At 43.0% G+C, this 17,551-nt stretch overlaps 2 protein-coding genes across 3 annotated transcripts; both read right to left on the bottom strand.

Moving 5' to 3' along the window:
• Positions 1 to 45: 45 nt before the first annotated feature.
• LOC145898829 (jmjC domain-containing protein 8-like) lies at positions 46 to 1,222 on the bottom strand. Its single transcript, XM_082987458.1, has one exon. The coding sequence runs from the start codon at positions 1,126 to 1,128 to the stop codon at positions 259 to 261; it is 870 nt and encodes a 289-aa protein (XP_082843584.1). The 5' UTR covers positions 1,129 to 1,222; the 3' UTR covers positions 46 to 258.
• A 758-nt stretch (positions 1,223 to 1,980) lies between these two features.
• Positions 1,981 to 17,011, bottom strand: LOC145899873 (TNF receptor-associated factor 4-like). Of its 2 annotated transcripts, none has more exons than XM_082988804.1 (7): positions 16,794 to 17,011; positions 8,717 to 8,768; positions 6,270 to 6,374; positions 5,800 to 5,955; positions 5,347 to 5,514; positions 4,768 to 4,923; positions 1,981 to 3,166 (listed from the first exon to the last, which is right to left on the bottom strand). In XM_082988804.1, exons 1-7 carry the CDS (start codon positions 16,934 to 16,936, stop codon positions 2,540 to 2,542), a joined length of 1,407 nt encoding a protein of 468 aa, XP_082844930.1. In that variant the 5' UTR covers positions 16,937 to 17,011; the 3' UTR covers positions 1,981 to 2,539. The 2 variants fall into 2 exon arrangements, with proteins under 2 accessions (XP_082844930.1, XP_082844931.1); XM_082988805.1 differs by lacking the exon at positions 16,794 to 17,011 and adding an exon at positions 12,612 to 13,144.
• Positions 17,012 to 17,551: the final 540 nt, after the last annotated feature.

Here is a 17,551-nt window from a genome sequence, read left to right as displayed (position 1 = left end):
ATAGTACGTTAAAAAAACACGTTATGTTATGATTTAACAACTGCTGTAAGTTTCACATCCACCTTATAAATACATAGACACATAACACAGTGTGTTTCATCACATTTGCATACTTTAAAACAGTCCAATACATTGACCAAAACAAACATTGGCTTCATTTAAAATGTATACTGCAGAAAAGTTGAACTGCATTGAAATGTATCATGGAACTTCTACCAACTAAATTACTGCCATCGCCAATTAAAAACCAACTTTGAATTATCCCAAAAATGAGGACATAAAAACAGAATCCTCCAAGTTTAGTGTGGCATGCCACCATTTATCAGGAAAGTACAAAATTTCTCCTGGTTTTATGACACACTCAAAAGGTTTTTCATCATCCTCCAAATTGGCATATTCCTCCAAAACCCAGCGTAAAGTTGTTTTGTTTGGATCAAATTCAGGCTTCTTTTCATAAGGAAGCAAAAACCATCTCTTGCTTCCCAAAATTACTTCAGAAAATCCAGGACCATGAAAATGAAATGGAACCCCAGTCCCAGGTCCTGCAACTCCAAAACTAAGTGCTATTGTCTTGTCTGGTAGCCAATATGGAGGTGTTTGATAATGCTTGAACAAACTATCCCATTCTGTATAGTTGTGGTTTCCAAACCAGTACAATGTATTGGGCCCGGTCTTGTGATACTCCTGCTTTGAAAACACTTTATCCATATACTCAGCAAAAGTCATCTCAACCTTATCATATGAATGGGTATTGGCAGTGCTGAGCGTCACAGTTTTATTTCCATAGTCAAGCAGCAATTGCTCAGGCTGACACATTGTTTGAAACTCGGAATTGTCGGAGACGCCAGTCAAGATCACTGGCGCTTTAAACGCATACTCCTCCAAAAATTCAATTTGTGAAATTTGTCCTCGTCTGTCAATGTTGCATATGGAAGAGTTTATAGATTGAATCTCCCTTGAGCATGTTCCTTCAAGGCCAGAGCACCACTGTGCAGTTTCTTGGCACAGAGACACAAATGCAGTGGCTATAAATACTACAAGTATACTACCCAAGATCATTTTCATTTCTGAAAGAAGATGGCATAAAAAATGTTTTACAAATAATAAATATCTGAATGATGAATACATCCAAGTGATGCATGAATGATCAAACACAAATAGCAGACAAAATGTCCTGCAACGAACATAATTCAATAAAATGCTGGGAGCTTAATGAAAAGCCCATCACGAGTTCAATTCAAATTGTTCAACAAACAAACATTTAATGTTATTTCACTCCCCCCAAGCCTGCTGAAAGTTGCTTTAATTGCTGTTTTCCACGGTTGATGTGAAAATTGATCACTTCATCTTCCGTCTCATGTTTGTATTTTTTAAATTCGTCCCTGGCCCATGATAAAAAGTATTTCTTATCCGCATTTGAGTCGATTCTGTGAATGCATGTCAAAATGTCTTTGTACAACTGCAACACTTCTCGTCGCTTCATAAACGCTTTTAAGTTGGGTATACCAGTGGGTAGTTTACTAGCCATATATGCATTTGTGCAAAGTTAATTACCCAACTGTCTAAAAATCGAAAACAAACAATTAGAATAATTTCAAATTTAGCAAACCGTGAACTTACACGTTTGTTATTTTTCTTTTTCGCGTGCAAAAACCACTCAAGCGTTAAGTAAAATTAATGTAGTGAACATTTATTGGCATAGAAATATTGAATTCAAGTTGAGTTGATTTTTTGTTTCTTTCTATGACTGATTGATTGTAAATAACTATTGCTACCAAATCATTGTTGCTGTATATTCATCACACCATAACAAATGGAATCCTACTTTTGTGAGCGTTTGCGGGTAAAGACACACAGGCATTTACCGAAATCTTTCTGTCAACTTGTGTTTCTGGGGAAAATAACTAAAACAAACATTTCTGGTTCTAGCAATGTGTAATCTGAGTACATAAATTTATTCAATACAAATTTTGTCGACGGGTTTATTGGGTCGATTACGATGCAACCAATATACAAGAAAACAAATCAAAACAGGGGATGTGCTCGTAAAATGCCACTAACAAAATGTTGTTAATCGTTTATCGAAGCCGATTTCGCAAGTATTGTTAAGATTGATAAACGAACAAATTTTAAAATCAATTTTGAATAAAATTCCAGAATGACTGCTTTCAAAATTAAATCATTTGATAAATTTTAACTCGAATGTTTAAATGCTGATGCTGAACACAAGGGAACTAACTGATGTAGGCTAAAATAAAACTATCACAGGTACACAAGCAAACAACATTCAACATAAAAGAGGAAAAAAAACATGTAAAAGAAAAATGGTGGAAGAAAATAGAGAAGCAACAATTTGACACGGTCACAAGCGAAGCATAAATATTGGTTTACGAGGAAACATTTCCAGCATGTTTCTCGCCACGACCTCATCAAGGTTCATGATTGAAAAAGTGGTGTAATGGGATCGTCAAGGACTCGTGTACAGTTTTAACAGGTGTTGGGTGAAAATAAAAAGAAAAATTACGCAAATGAATGTAAATTACGGTATTACAATTCGCGATGTGTCTACGGTGGCCTTGATGAACAACGAGTTACCTTTCAAATAGTTATTGTCCTTCAGCTCCTTATGAGATACAAACTTTGGATAGCCGAAACCAAGGGTTGAGTCGTCGTCGCAGTCGGGCGTTGGCTGCTGGAAGTTTTTCCATGTGGGGTCGGGTGTGAATCTCACGCTTATGTGGCTACGTTTGGAGGAAAGTGGGTCGCCCTGGTCCAGGATAATGAAGGTGATATCGTGTGAAAAAGGCCACTCGAGTAACGTGTCGTAGTCTCCGGGCAAAACGCGTATGTACAAGGACAGGTGAGAGTTTAACCCGCTGCCGTTGCCGTTTAAGAAGGCTGACAATTGCAATTTGTACCCATAGCGGTGTGTATAAAAAGGCGGACTTTTGATTTCTATAAGCTGGTCGGTTTTTGCAGCTTGTAATCTTTTCGCGTAGTCGGTGATTTTCCACAGCAGAGTCCCCTTGTTGTCAATACTCATCTCGCTCACTTGCCGTTGCAAGTCGGAGATTTGTAGGCGTTGTGACTTGACCAGTTCAAACATACTTCGAATGTGAGTGCTGTTTGCTTCCGCTAGGTGGCGATCGAGGTGGTAACGGGGACACTGCAACAAAATACGAACGTTAATTTCGGCACAACAGTTATGGGTAGGTTATATCTCACAGCGTTGGGCAAGACGCCTAAGTTGATTTTACAACCCTCTCAATAGTGCTTGATTGTAATTATGATAAGTTGTGTTTCGCATTTTGTTCTCTCTTTTGAAAGAAGTGTGGACTAATAGGGAAAGACAAAAACAAGCTAAATAGCAAACGCGAAACGACTTTAAATAAAAATCATCACTGTTCCTCAAGGGGCGAATTTTCATCTAAATCCTTGGCAACATAACAACCCGGCGGTTTAGCTAAAAGCTTTTCCAAGTGAATGAATCACCGGCTATGGCAACAACGACCACACGCAGGTTTTTTCAACTAAAAACCACCTACACAACAAAGGCATCCAAAGTCATCACACTTCCTACTGAGAGCCTGCCCACGAATCCCTTGTGTGGAACACATTTAATATTCTAACGCCCTGAGGACGGTGTGGCCGGAAACGCATTGTTTGAGGTAGAGACGGGCCGGCTCTTTAAGCCAGGGAATCGGTGAGTGCCGCAAATACGCGAGCATCCGTAGCTCCAGCGATGCGTGTGTTGATAAAATAGCCGCCCGTAGATATGGCTCAAGCATATTCGGACCGAATGACGGTGTTACTGCGTGGGCGATATACACGACATTTAGAGAGTGAATAGAAATCAGTCTGACTCATTTTGAACATAGCGTCATATATCACTTAGGTTTAATGGAATCAGTTGATTTACGTAGTTTCTTACGCACAAAGATCGTTGACTATTTGTAGCAACAAAATACTAAAAATGTCCAAATTAAGACAGGATCCTTAATTTTGCCGGAATCTAGCGCTCTACTGGGCATTTTCTTTCTACCAGCGAAACCAATTTATTATAGGATAGGAAGTTAATAATATGAAACAAAACGTTTCCGATTGAAGTGAACTGGTTTATTGCCCGTGAAGGCGAAATCGATTTTTCTATGATTTGTGACTTAAATCTTAGTGACCAGGTGAATTCAATCGGAAACGTTCTGATTTCAAATTATTGATGCCCAAATTATCTTCGCCCAACGCATCCAAACTATATTTTAATGCCTTTAAACACAATAAAGCTAAAGCATATTGGCTTGAAAAAACGGTGTGTAAGAATTTATGCTAAACAACTTTTACTTTCGTGCAAAGGATTTTTTGCATCAGAAACAACATGGTTACAGCTGCGCGCCTTGTATGGTGTTTTCCTATATAGACAAACCGGTTTTAACTTTCAAATTAATGTGGTTTTCTACAATAAAGATGAATGCTCGCAATTACCATTCTCGCGTAATGCCAACACAAAACCAGGAACCCCGCATATCTGTTTGCGTCTCGTTTGCAGAAGGATGCGCGAGACGAGACTTCCGGAAGGTTTAAAATATTGCAAAGCTTTTAGGAGCACTGAAAAGCTTTTCAGAAGCCAAAGTTTAAATCTTTGGCCACGTATACGTCCTATAGGATTTACACGTTATTTGTGTTGCAAGTATGAAACTGTAAAAACAGTGTGTTGACTGTGGTCGGAAGACCAAACATTGAAAAGTTGGTTTAAAATAACACGTGGCTTACCTTGTGTTTGCAGCCTGCTTCCTTGAAAGGGCAAGTGGTGAGTGCGGACTTGCATTGCTCTTTCAGATGCAACTCGAGCTCCTCTCGCGGAATCTTCATGACGTCGCAGCGGTTTGGACAACCGATCGGATAACGTGGACAGTTGCCGAGATGCGTCTGTCGATTGGAATATGCGTAAGTTAAGTTATGTCACACAGTGTTTTTTGTATGAGTTGTTTTGGGCGCCATGGTTTTGTCGTTGCAGGTATTTGATTACCAAAAAATTGAAAACTATTTGAAGAAAGGTACATTGTAGGTATAATGTTTCATATCAGGACTGAAAATCAATTTTTCGAACAAATACATCATTTTCTGTTTTTATCCAAAAACACTCGGCGTAACAAGCAAAAGTGGCGAATCACGGCAAACCTCCTACATGCACAAAGGTTCTAAACAAAGCGAATACATCTCTGGCACATTGTAACGCAACGCTGCGCTTAATTTCGCTACCACAACATACAATCAACGCAGCGTGAGTTAAATTTAATCTTGACATCACAATTTCCAGTTAAACGGCATAGTTGACAAACCGGCATTTACCTGCAGAATGTCGTAATTGAAGTCCTTGGCGCAGTAAGTGCACTTGGTGGCACGCTTTGGGCAGTCTCCAGTCATGTGGCGGTTGAGGTACTTGCGCAGCATCTTGGCTCCACACTTGTTCTCACAGTGAACGCTTTCCATCGGACAAGACCCCTCATGTTCCTGCATCTAAAAAGTTTGGTAAACTTAGACCGCACGCAGAGGACAGCCAATTTATTGACAAAAGATAAGACCGAGTTTGCGAAAAAAAGGAATCTTTGGTGGAGCAAAAACATTCTTCCAATGAATAAACTTTTCAACAAAGTGCGTTACGTTTATTCTCCACAGCGATGGAAAGTCTTGAAGCGTGGCGAAATAAACAAAAACGCGTTTCTTATTTGGCAACAGAGCGTACGGTATAACAAAGGCACCATTGAGGCCAAGGTTAATTACATTACAGGCTGCTGTGCTTACCTGTTCGCCGTTGAAATCCTTGGCACAAAAGTTGCAAGTCACTCTCCGTTTCATACAATCGTATTCCAGATGGTCAGCTAGTTTCATGGTTCGTACGCGTACTCCACAACGATTGGGACACTCACGTTCGCTGTGGCTGCATTTGTCCTGATGTGCCTAAAATTGCAAATGCCCAAATGAGGAACTTTGCACATGTTTTGACATGTATGTTTAAAATTTCTTTAAAAATTACGTTCCAAACCGCAAGTGTATTGTGAACATCAACTTTTCTCAGCATGTTCACTTGTCCTGTTAACATTATACCGAATAACTCTAACGCCTTTGTGTTCATGTTCACGTGACCCTAAGATAACAGGCAACATACAAAATACCACAGGAATGTTCATCGGTTTGAAAACCACATGGAAAATTCTTATCGTATGGCACCTGGTATTTGTTTACCAATCTTTTATAGAGAAATCAATACCAACCTTAAGGTTGTGTAGTTTACCGGTCCATTTACAGCCGGCCTGGTAATTGTTGCAGTGGGTGGTCAAAGCCATGATATCTGCTTCTAAATCCGGATCGGGATAAATCTGAAAACCAAACAGCATTGGTTAGGGTGACGCAATTTGGCTCATTTAAATATCGAATGTGTCAAAGGAGGACCTTATATTGTTAAAAACTGGAGGAGAACATGCGATTTGAAAGTCATCCTAAGTACGTTTTAATCCTATCCCTAAGCGGACGGTCACGGTGCGTCTGTCAAATCGTTGACAGCTTTACAATTCACGTGGGCATTCAGTTGTGCGTCGTGTGTCCTCTTATCTTGTCCTGTTAGCGTCTGACGGACGTTTAATGAATGCCACAATGACACATGCCAAATAAGCCACCAAGGAGATTACGCCCGCTTTTTAGGGAAAATACAGACGGCGTAAAGCTCCTTTACGCACAACAAGTTTCCCGGATTGTTGAAAATCCTTTTTGGTCATACTCTGGACGTGAACTTGACGGGCGGGCGTGAAAGACAATGCGATCAATTTCTATTTATCGAAGAAAACAACGCAGTCACGGTCCTGCGAGCCATATGGCGCCGTGGCAAAATTGAAAATAAACAAGGACAGCACGCCTTTGATATTCGATACTGGTCGGCTAATTGAAAATTAGATGCGAAAGACTGAAATTATTCCGGCGACATTTGAACGTAAATATTTGTGGCCGAAAACGTATCGCCCGGCACCTGTCGATGGTAGAGCGAATTCCTGACACGCCAACTGGCGCATACCCGGCATTTAACAGCAAGCAATGGTTCTGCCCCTGCCTGGTTGCTTTGTTTTTTTGGCCTCGGATGTGATGATGAAAAGATACTCATTAGGAAATTTCTATCCATGTTTGAGCTCAGAACGCATGGTCGTTGGTATCATTACGTGATAATAATTTGATTGTATATATTTATATGTAACTGTCGCCATGGTTCATAAATATATATTGTGATAGTTTCAGTCCAATAACAGTCACCATTTGTCGATGAAAACAATAAACAAATGCCACAGTTTATTATGTGTCCATCATCATTTGCATTTGGTGAAATTGTAAAAATAATGTTGAACTGATATAATATGCCTCATTGAAAAATAATCTAAAATCAGTGGAATATAAAAATTTCCTTCTTTAGATTACATTTACTTTGCCCGTGCTTGGTGTAACACAGCAAACGTCAAATCGACCAGCAATCACAAACGGAGATAGTGATCTTGACTCGGAAATGCGACGCAGGGTCTTGCGCCATTTAGACCACAGACTTATTGCGCCACTGACTTCACGGCGACAGGCATCACACACCTTCGTTTTACGAATGACGTTGACTCAACCATGCGTGAGTCTTATCCGTGTGGTATTCTTTCACTAGGCGACTTTAGTCTCCCACGCACACGACAAAAAGCGGGTATTGTCATTCCGAATAAATTACAGCTTGTTCATCGGTCTTAGCTTTACGTGCTAAATTCGCAAAGATGATTTGTCAGCGAAAAAAAGCGACTGGCAACTTTCTAAACCTTCGAGACCGCAATATTGCTTTGTTTAGAAGGCAAGCGATGTTGCAAAAACCGCTAACCAGCCGAGCGCACAGTGTGATTACGAACTAAAAGAGACAAATAAGCATTGGGCTATTTTTAAAGGAGAAACATTGCCTTCCCGCAAGTCAGCACATGACCTTTCGGCATTGATCTTCGCCTTGCTACTTGTTCTTGCACCACATGAACGTATAGTCGGCACAAAACAGTCATTTATCATGATTTCGCTGACAGCCAAGCGTCTGCTTACTGGAACCACAGGCGCAGCAAAATTCACACACTTATAAGTTAACATATTGGACACGGGTCGAAGGGTTCAAATTGTTCCCAGATAAGCAAAGCCTCGGGGGCTGAATTTGGATACTTAAAAACCAGACCGTTCTTGTCCCTTCATGCATGCACTGCCTGGTTTCCGTGCTGTTGCGCCACAATGAGTAAAACGTAACTTCCAGTTGCAGTTGCGACACCAGAAAAATCTTTTTCGCTGCACCCGCAGGCTGGAGGTTATGGGAAAAGGAGCAAGAATGTTCGTTTGTTGTGTGAAAATGCCTTGAACGCTTGAGCTACTGCCATGTGTGCATCGCGTTACGCAGTGGTCAAAGCTGTAATGCGCAGGTGTCCAGCGAAGGGCCTTGACTACGCCAGATAGAATTGCTACTTGCCCTGTGTACACCAAACACAGGCTCTGCAACCGATACTAAGATATGCGATCGGCGATTAAAAGCCGCCACACGGGATTACGCGATCTAGTGAGTAGTTGTTTATCTGATCATTGCCACAGACATTGATCATTACGTGTAGTTGTAACCTTTGAAATCCAGTCGTTTTTTTTCTGCGAAATGTGACATAAATATAAGGACACTCACCTTTGCATAATCCAAGGAAAGATGGTCAACAGGACAGTTAAATACTCCTTCCCTGCAAAACAAATACGATTCACGGTTAATCAAAAGTAAATCTACTAAAAGGGTTCTTTTCCCAAAAGGACATAAATTAATAACAAAACAGATAGACGTCACAAAAATACACAATTGATAAAAAAAACTTGAAAATGAGCAAAACCCGCAACTGTCATAATGTCATTACTTGGCACTGCCGAGCAAATACGAATTTCCGACAGTGATAGATCGCGGAAGTATAACAAAGGGGCATTCGGCATAGATTGATAGCCACTGAATGGTGGTTTTATTTCGGCTTGTCCAGGCTTGCCCCCTTGAGTCTCCCGCGTTATTTTTGGCTACATTTTTGGCTAATTGTTGGTAGAATCATGTATGCCCTCTTATTGTTTTCCTTGGTAATTTTGCGTCGAATGACACAGGTAAAAGCGTTTGTGTTTGCTTACATACGTTTTTTTTTATTTTTGAACGCAAATCAATGGATTTGAAAGTTCTGCACTTTTCGAAACATACAAAGTTTTTTTGTGAACGCAAAGTCATGCGTGATATTTATTTAGAAATACGAACACAATAGCATCCCAGACAATACCAGTCAGTTTTTACATGACTAGCTATTCACTCATCGAATACATCGTTTTTTTAACCAAAGCCAGCATATGTCATACATAAACCCACGTCCGCCCGCTATTGTCAACGAGAGGTCGCAACCGCAAGAATTTGTCAACTCCCAGAAAAGCAAACAAAAGCGCGTGGTGGAAGCGGTACCAGCAGCTCACTCAGCACTGCATGCTACTTTCTCCCATCAAGGCCCACGGGCGTCACCAGCGTTTTGTAACAACTCCTCACGTTGCACTTGACCCCCTAATTAGTCAACAACTTGTCCAAGGGGAGACGAACGCGAGTGACTCAACGAGTCTCTGAGTAAGATGCTCAAACCTCCTTAGGTTGATTCCAAAAGATCTAATCACTGATGTGATGATGCAAACGGCTCATCGGCAAAACCACTGAAAGCGTTGTTTTTTGACTGCTCAATTTTACCGGTAAACAAGCTTTTCCGTACACACGAAACGAGGTCAGCGAGGCACCGAGCAATCCCGTTGACGCACTTGGAGCTTGTTGCCACATTAGAACTAGTGCGAAAATCCGCCTGATGGATTAGGTCGACGCCAAAGACGCGAGAGGTAACCAATGATTATATTACGTGCAAGGTTTTATTAGGGGATTATCATTTTGCGAGTGCCATGTTTTCATAACTGCTAAGCCGGCGGTGGTTGGTGCGTTGCGTTCCGGTCGACACAAAACCGCTTAGTTCTAATTAAACGCACCTCGTGCCCAAGCTTAATTGTGCAGCAATTTGTAAAACAAGTCAAGGCAGACAGGCGGTCTCCAGAAAATTAGGCGCAACAAATTAAGAACGTTGGAAACAGGGATTTTATTTTCTGCCTTCACCTTCACTTTCGATCTTCGCAAATGTAAAACTAGCACAGTTATGGTGTCATAACAAAAATGCTTCAAATAAATATAAAACGAAAAGCAATTCTTCACTACAATCTATAACCACAGAACGTAGCCCTAAAAACCCCAAACACAAAGACTCAATCCACTGACTAAACACCAACCCCAAGCACAGCCACACAAAAATATGATTCCGAGTACCTTAGCCCAATCCAGTATGTTTCGTATTCAGTGTCGAACACCGGTGATTTTCGGCACCTTTAGGCCTAAAAGCCGCCTTAGAACGTATAATATAAAGGGACCAACCGCAGACGTGTGTCAAATACGCAAAACGAGCTTGTGAAGTGGCAAGACGATTCAGTAACGATTTAATACCAGTTCTCGGACAGGTTAAATTGCGCCGCTAATTTGCGAAGCCGTGTCGAGCCCCTTATATGGGCGCGATCCGTTTTCCTGCTTCTGGCCGATGTAAATGCTTGGTACGGCGCGGACCGTCTAAATTGCAGGTTGCCGCATTGAGAGCCTCGCGCGTTATGTCATTGACGCGGGATTTGCATCCTCGGAAACAATAGGTAGGTCATTCATTTCCAAACAACGTAATGTCGAAGTTGCAACACGTATTTGATGGTAAAAATCAACGTGATTTGGACAACATTGCAACTTGGTGTTTCGTAGTGCAATTGCTTGACTTATAACTTTGGTCTGTGTTATACAAATGTTGATCATTTAGATTGGATGTGAATAGACTCCAAAGCGCCTGGGCCCGGGAATCTTGTTTCCATATTGCTTGCAAAAAGTAATTGAATATTACCAATAAACCATTACCACTGTGTCCAGAAAAAAGGTTTTTGTTCGTGCTTATTACACCATACTATATATCATATAGGCAATTATTTACTCAAGAGTTATTTCAGTGCTATAAATGAAAGACAAGAAAGAGCGTTGTAAGCCCGCGGGCTATACGCCTGACGGAGTCGACGGGGAATATTATACCTCTTCATTACGCTCAAACCCGGCAACGAAAATACACAAAGCATTCCTATTTCCACTTAGCGCAATCGGATAGGATGATTGCCTTGCGAAGGAAACCGACGCGGTCTTACCAGAAGCGCCTAACGGTCCTGTCCACAGATAATATGTGGCAGTGATGGTTGGAAACCGCTTCTATTTCACAAGCGTCATTTGCCAAATAAAGGTTATGTGATCAGGCAAAATCATTGTGGTTTTAAGATGTTTTATTCAGGAAGTGTTCCGCCCCCGCTTTGACAGCTTTATGTTATGTTTGCTAATTAACCTCCGCTACAAGTTTCTCCTTTACATGAGAATGGGCCAACGCAACCCGGGAGTACAATTATTGTCAATGTTTACTCACAAATGAACGATACTTTGACGCAAAACGGTCAATCGCTCTCGCCGTGCTATTGGACACACGTATACACCGTTAATCGCTACTCAGCGAGATAAATTATGACAGCTCAGCGCTCGCCGCCGTTTCACGCCCACCTCGACGTAGATAGTGCTGGAATTAGGTTTACAATCGATGACGTGCGTGTCCGAGTAATAAACACACGTCGCCTGCAAGCAGTGGCACGCGAGAGGATCGAAACGCGAATTAAAATCGCCGCTGTGGTATACCTTCGCGCGCTTGGTGGTCGCTTGTGGGACAAATTATGCATCTCTGTGGGGCACGAGGGCATCGGATTTCCGTCTGCTTGGCATCAAGTATTCATTGCGCAGAACAGGGTGCAGGTACTTATGTTGCTTGATTAATCGCCAGTTTTTCATTTCATGGCCTTAGCGTGCTTCATTAGTTTTTCCCTCAGCCTCGTCGTAGACGCGTAATCTTCCTGGTTCATAACCTACACCTCGTGAGACTGTGGCATTGCCCTTTATCCCACTATACACAGACCCAGGTAAAAGAGCTGCAATTTTCACACCACAACTGCCAGCTCTTGCTTACCGCCCTGCTATTAACGTCATAACAACAGATGGTTATCATGACAAGGTGAATCCGCCCCTCTGTAGTTGCAAAACGGCTGCTCAAGTTTGCACAAAGCTCACAAAGTTCTTTGTGTGCACAATTGGTGCAGCGGCTGATTTTTTGAAGCAAGGTTTTTGCCGAGACCGATCATCCGCCACTAACAACAAAACAACGCAAAACTTTGGTGAACGTATACGGAATGTAGAGCGCGTCTCGGCTTGCAGTTGTGAAAGGCAGGCACTTAATGGATACGGCGGTGTGCGCATTGAAAGTGAGCTTAATCCTGTAACTCTCTCAACCTACAGTAGGTTTTAGCTGCTCCGCCATGCGCTGCGGACCATGACCCCGCAGGGCAAGGAAATTGGGTACATTAACGCTAAACAGGAAACTTAAACTTTGGGGTCATATAAGCAGCGAACGAGCGGTCACCGGTTCAGCGAACGTAGTCCAACCTTTGAGCTGTTCGGTCGGCAGGTGACTCCGTTTAATTACTCGTTCGTTTACGCATCGGCTTTCAAAGTCCTATGACGGTAGCTTTTCATCAATCAAATAAAGAAAAGCCTTTTTGCGACTGGTTATAAGTTTGCTTTACTCGCTTCAACGCCAAACATCGTTGCGAACGATCGACCTTAATCCAATCCACGTGCCGCTGTGGAGTGGAGAGCAAGTCTTCCGACGCAGCTAAACAAACGTCGGCTTTCGCAGCTGGAGTTTTTTTGCAAAGTAAATTCCAACTACTACTAATCTGATTAAATGCCGCTCAGAGGCTTTTTTGCTGATTTATTGATGTAAGTGGTAACACTCATCCTTGCATCCACTGGAGCGAATTCCAGGACTTTCGTGAGGAGAACTTCATCGAAATGGTATTTTGTTCAACACAAACCAACTCCGTAAAGTGATAGTTTAATCGCCAGACCAAGTACTGTGAAAACACAACTCTGCATTTTTTGCGCTTAACTTTCTTCAAGCGTGAAACCAGACGACTGATTTCGGACGAGACGCTGGTCGATGGCCTTTATATTGGGCGCCAAATTAGGCAACTACGCGTTTCACACTTTCGCTTTGCGTAACAACAGTCTGGGCGGGAATGCCTCATGGGTTTCCTTCGGGGTTCCTGGCAGCGCCCAGCCGACGCCTCCCAATATTCCCGAAAGACGAGGCATCATCTCAAACAAACTTCGCGCCGGTGTGTCGCTGATCAACGAGAAACCGCCGCGACATCGGAAGCTTTAGGACAATGCCCGCTTGACGTCACTGCGACCAAGAAACAAAACCCACTCGGGATTACGTCGCCAGATCCCGGATCACGTGACCAAAACATCCGTAACTCGAATCGAACTGGATGCCCGACAGACTGGCGATCTGTCGCCAAGTCATGGAAACGCGCCAATAATATTTGAAACAAAACCTAACATTTTTAAGAAAGGCCAACAAAACAGCACCAGACGTTCGCTAAATGCTTGAATTAAGCTCTACTTAATGACGACCGATTCTCACGGCCGATGTGACAAAGGACTTTGACATCTGCGACCAGGCATATGTTTCCAATTGAGGCCGTTCTCGGGGCGTTTAACCTTTATAATCGGATTGGCCATGGCTACGTATGCGATGTCCTTACGCTATGTCAGCAAGCGGTCAAGATTAACGGATTATTAAGCTGAGGGCAAGACAACAAAAACCGATTCCGCTAACGAGCACCAACCCGAGCAGATCATCACTTTCACGGTCGCTGAACAACATTAGGCAGATAATTCATCGAGAAGGCGGAGTTGAACTTCTTATTCTAAATTCTGATTAAACAAGAGCATGTCCAATGAAACCACAGTGCCCGGTGCACGGGTGGTGTTGCGTGTTGTAAACCCGCCACAGTTCCTTTGACATTGCGGTGTTTTCCGCACCACGAACACCACCCTATAGTGCACCTGTATGTATAAAGGCGCGGCGAGTCGTGACCGTAACTTTCAAGCGGTTGCTTCGGGGTTGTGCAATGTTGGTACTTGGCCTCGACGTCAGTATTTGTTTTGAAATGCGAGAATCAAAGACCCCGTGTCCCCACACACAAACGGACCAATACAAGCGCGGAAACGTAAATTCGACAGCGCAAACAGAGCAGACAAGGACTCTATTCTCAAGTAGTGGTACGGAATCCATCGGCGAAGGGGGCTATTAATAAACCCATAACACATGTCATTGCGACTGGGAGTTTGCCCTGTACCAGTTCGTGGTCGTACAAGAAACCATGTCTTCCCGGCGTGTTTACCGAAAGTTGAAGATAAGCAAATGTTTAGCGAACATCGCGTAATACTGGGGTGTGAGAAAAGAAGCTCCCAAAGGTCGCCACTTTCATCAAACGATGAGTCAACGTTCAAATACCTGCACCAGTCGAACGCGTTTGCCCGCGCGCTATGCGATAGAACCTCATCGCTCGACAATGTGAAGATTTTTTGTTGCTTTTCGCTGCGTTTCCGTTGCAACAAAAGCACCCCTCGACCTTCGGACGCTTCGAACCGCTCTCGGAAAATCTCGAACACCGAGAACAAGTTAAGAACGTCACCGCTCGCTTGAAGGGCTAGCAGTGCGTCAAAGCTGGCTCGGCTAATTAACAACTCTGGCGCTATCAAATTGCTCTCGAGATCGAGTGGTACCGAAATGCTGAAAGCTGGCCAACCGCTCGTTAGCCGACGCCGCAATTCTTGTCGCCACTCGGCGTGTGAAACACGGGCATTATGTCGCTGCGACACAACGAGGCACATCAAGGCGAATGGGCGGAATTCATTAACGCGAGGTAGGATGATTACGAGCACTTTGACACGGATTGCCAGGACACGGACAAAGGAAGACACGACGAGCTACCGTCGTGAGTAGGGTTGTAACGATCCCTTCAGGAGACGGAAAATCGGATTGTCGGTTATTGCTTTTGTATTTGACACACGTGAGTTTGGAAACACCCTGATGAGCTGAAAGGCTTCTCCTTAAAGAGGGGATAATTGTTGCTTAGTTGCGACATTGTATCCCCGTAAAAACACAACAATATTAGTAAGGCCATTTTTTTTCGATAACCCGCAAGAAATATCAGAAGATTGTAAGTAAACTTCGTCGTGGCAAATATGTTATGTGTGACCCCCTAACACATCATCATGCATTTTAATAACACAGCAGGTCGAAACCTCGACGCAAACCACGAGCCACCTTTATACCCCACTCAGAGTCCAAAGCGTCGTTACACAATACCTAATTTCAATGGACAAAGGCAATACACATAACTCTAGGTTCCGCCTTCCCACGGTAGACAAAATGCCAGCGGTCGATGAGAAACGGAGGCTCGAGCGTCGATGTGTTATGTAAGCTGATAGGCCGAGAGCCGAGAAGAGCAACTTATCTAATTTTCCCACAACTTCGAGGCTACAGCGCAGATAGCGGGAGCAAAATTCGGTGAGTCAGTGATAAATCAATCATAAACCATAAACGCCCCTCGTTACCTCGTGTTGTTAAACGAAACATGGTGGGCGTTGGTAAGTAACAGGTTTGGAACAGGTGACACTTAGTTTATAAGAACAGAGATATTCATGTCAAATACACCGACCGCTATGTTTATCCAAGAAATTATATCATCACATCCAAAATGACGACCTTTAGGCCATGTAGTCACTATAGTGATAACATGTGACGAACATCTTGTCCTTACAGACTTGAACGAACGAACAAGACATAATCGGAATTTTTCGATCAAAGGCGTGGAAGCACAGGACCAAATGACAGTGGACGGACAAAGCGACATCGAAAGGGCAATTCTGTTTGCATTTGCCCGAGTTCGGCCATACAGTTGCGGGCAGATACGAGTATCTATCGCCGCGTCTCGAGTTCGAACAAAAGCATTCCGCGTTGCTCTGTTGCCGAGATGCCCCCGAGGTTGCAGACTACAATCACAGTCGCTCAGCACTCGCACTGTACTGAAAGTTTGTGAATGTTAACAAAACCCCCATAAGATCTAACTAATTTTTGGTGTCTGACGTCATGACGTCGGTGATCCGTCTGTCATTCCAGGACGAAAACCATGGGTCATGTTAACAGGCTGGTCGATATCAAAGAGTGGACGGCAGCCGCAATACCACTTCAGGCTATCACTGCACGTCGCCGTGCACGCACGTTTGCACTTAACAAAGCGGTGAAAATCGAAGCGCGGCATTCGTTTCACGCCACCCGTGCTCGGTACCAATAAACCCGGCGCCGATGAAACGAACGATATCTTCGCATCGATAACCATAGACTATAGTATATTATATGATGAATGAGATATTAACGCTACGTAAACAGAAAGTTTATATAAAGGATGCATGGGTCAGCTTTTTAATAACTAGAAGCTCCTTCGATACTGTGTTAAAGTCTATTATGCGTTAATCTGGTGTTTTTTATTTAACGTAGTCCATGACTAAATTTAAAGACTAACCTCATATTATCCCCTGTGACGCAAGGATTAAACTTTACACACCCAACACTAGGACACGCAAATTTATCACACATCTATGAAACTTTGCGGACAGCCCCAAAAAAGCATTGGCAATGCGTTTGGAATACAGAAAAACGGTATGAATCCTTTTAGCTAACACTTACCCGAGAAAGTTTTGAAGACAAGTGTCGCAGTACCGGTGTCTGCAGGCGGTTATTTGCACGGGGTCTCTCATTGGAAAATGGCACAGGGGGCACTGATGTCGCTTGCGAACCTTATCGACGAACTTTGTCTGATAACCGGGCATGTTTCGGCAGTCGAAACACGGTGGACGAACACACAGAGTAGATATACTGGATATATATGTAAGTTGCCTAAAGGTTGAACTACACAAGAAGTAAAGTGTTAGATCAAGTTTATGCAACAGACACTTTTCTGTGCCACGAACTTTTGACAAACAAATTCATAAAATCCCGACTTACTGCAGGCAAAAGCAGCAATGGAATTTATTTCGCACTTAAACCACATATAATACGCTACTAACTGCAACTTTACAATGCTGGCGCAAGCTTTATCGTTAAACAAAACGATGCCCTATTGTTTGCCTCTTCGCTACGCCAATATTTGTACATTCCGTAATACCTAACCAACTATTCTGAAACCTGTCGCGACTGAAACAAACCCGTTGCTATATACCGTTCGCACTTTACTTTCGATCACAACTTAATCTTCCATCGCAGTTGTACAGCAGGATTATCCCCCGGCCGATTTCCTCCGACCTGGGCGTCGAACTGTTTCGTTCGTCGGCGAGAGTTAATGAACACTTTCGAGAATTCGTGGGCGACAAATAGGCCAGAAACGAAAAAAAGGCAAAATCGCCGGCGAGAGAGAGAGAGTAGGCGATAAGTTCTTCTCGCCCGAA

Source organism: Ascidia mentula, chromosome 4, assembly GCF_947561715.1.
Source record: "Ascidia mentula chromosome 4, kaAscMent1.1, whole genome shotgun sequence".
NCBI lineage: Eukaryota > Metazoa > Chordata > Ascidiacea > Phlebobranchia > Ascidiidae > Ascidia > Ascidia mentula.
This window is presented reverse-complemented; position numbering and strand designations above follow the sequence as displayed.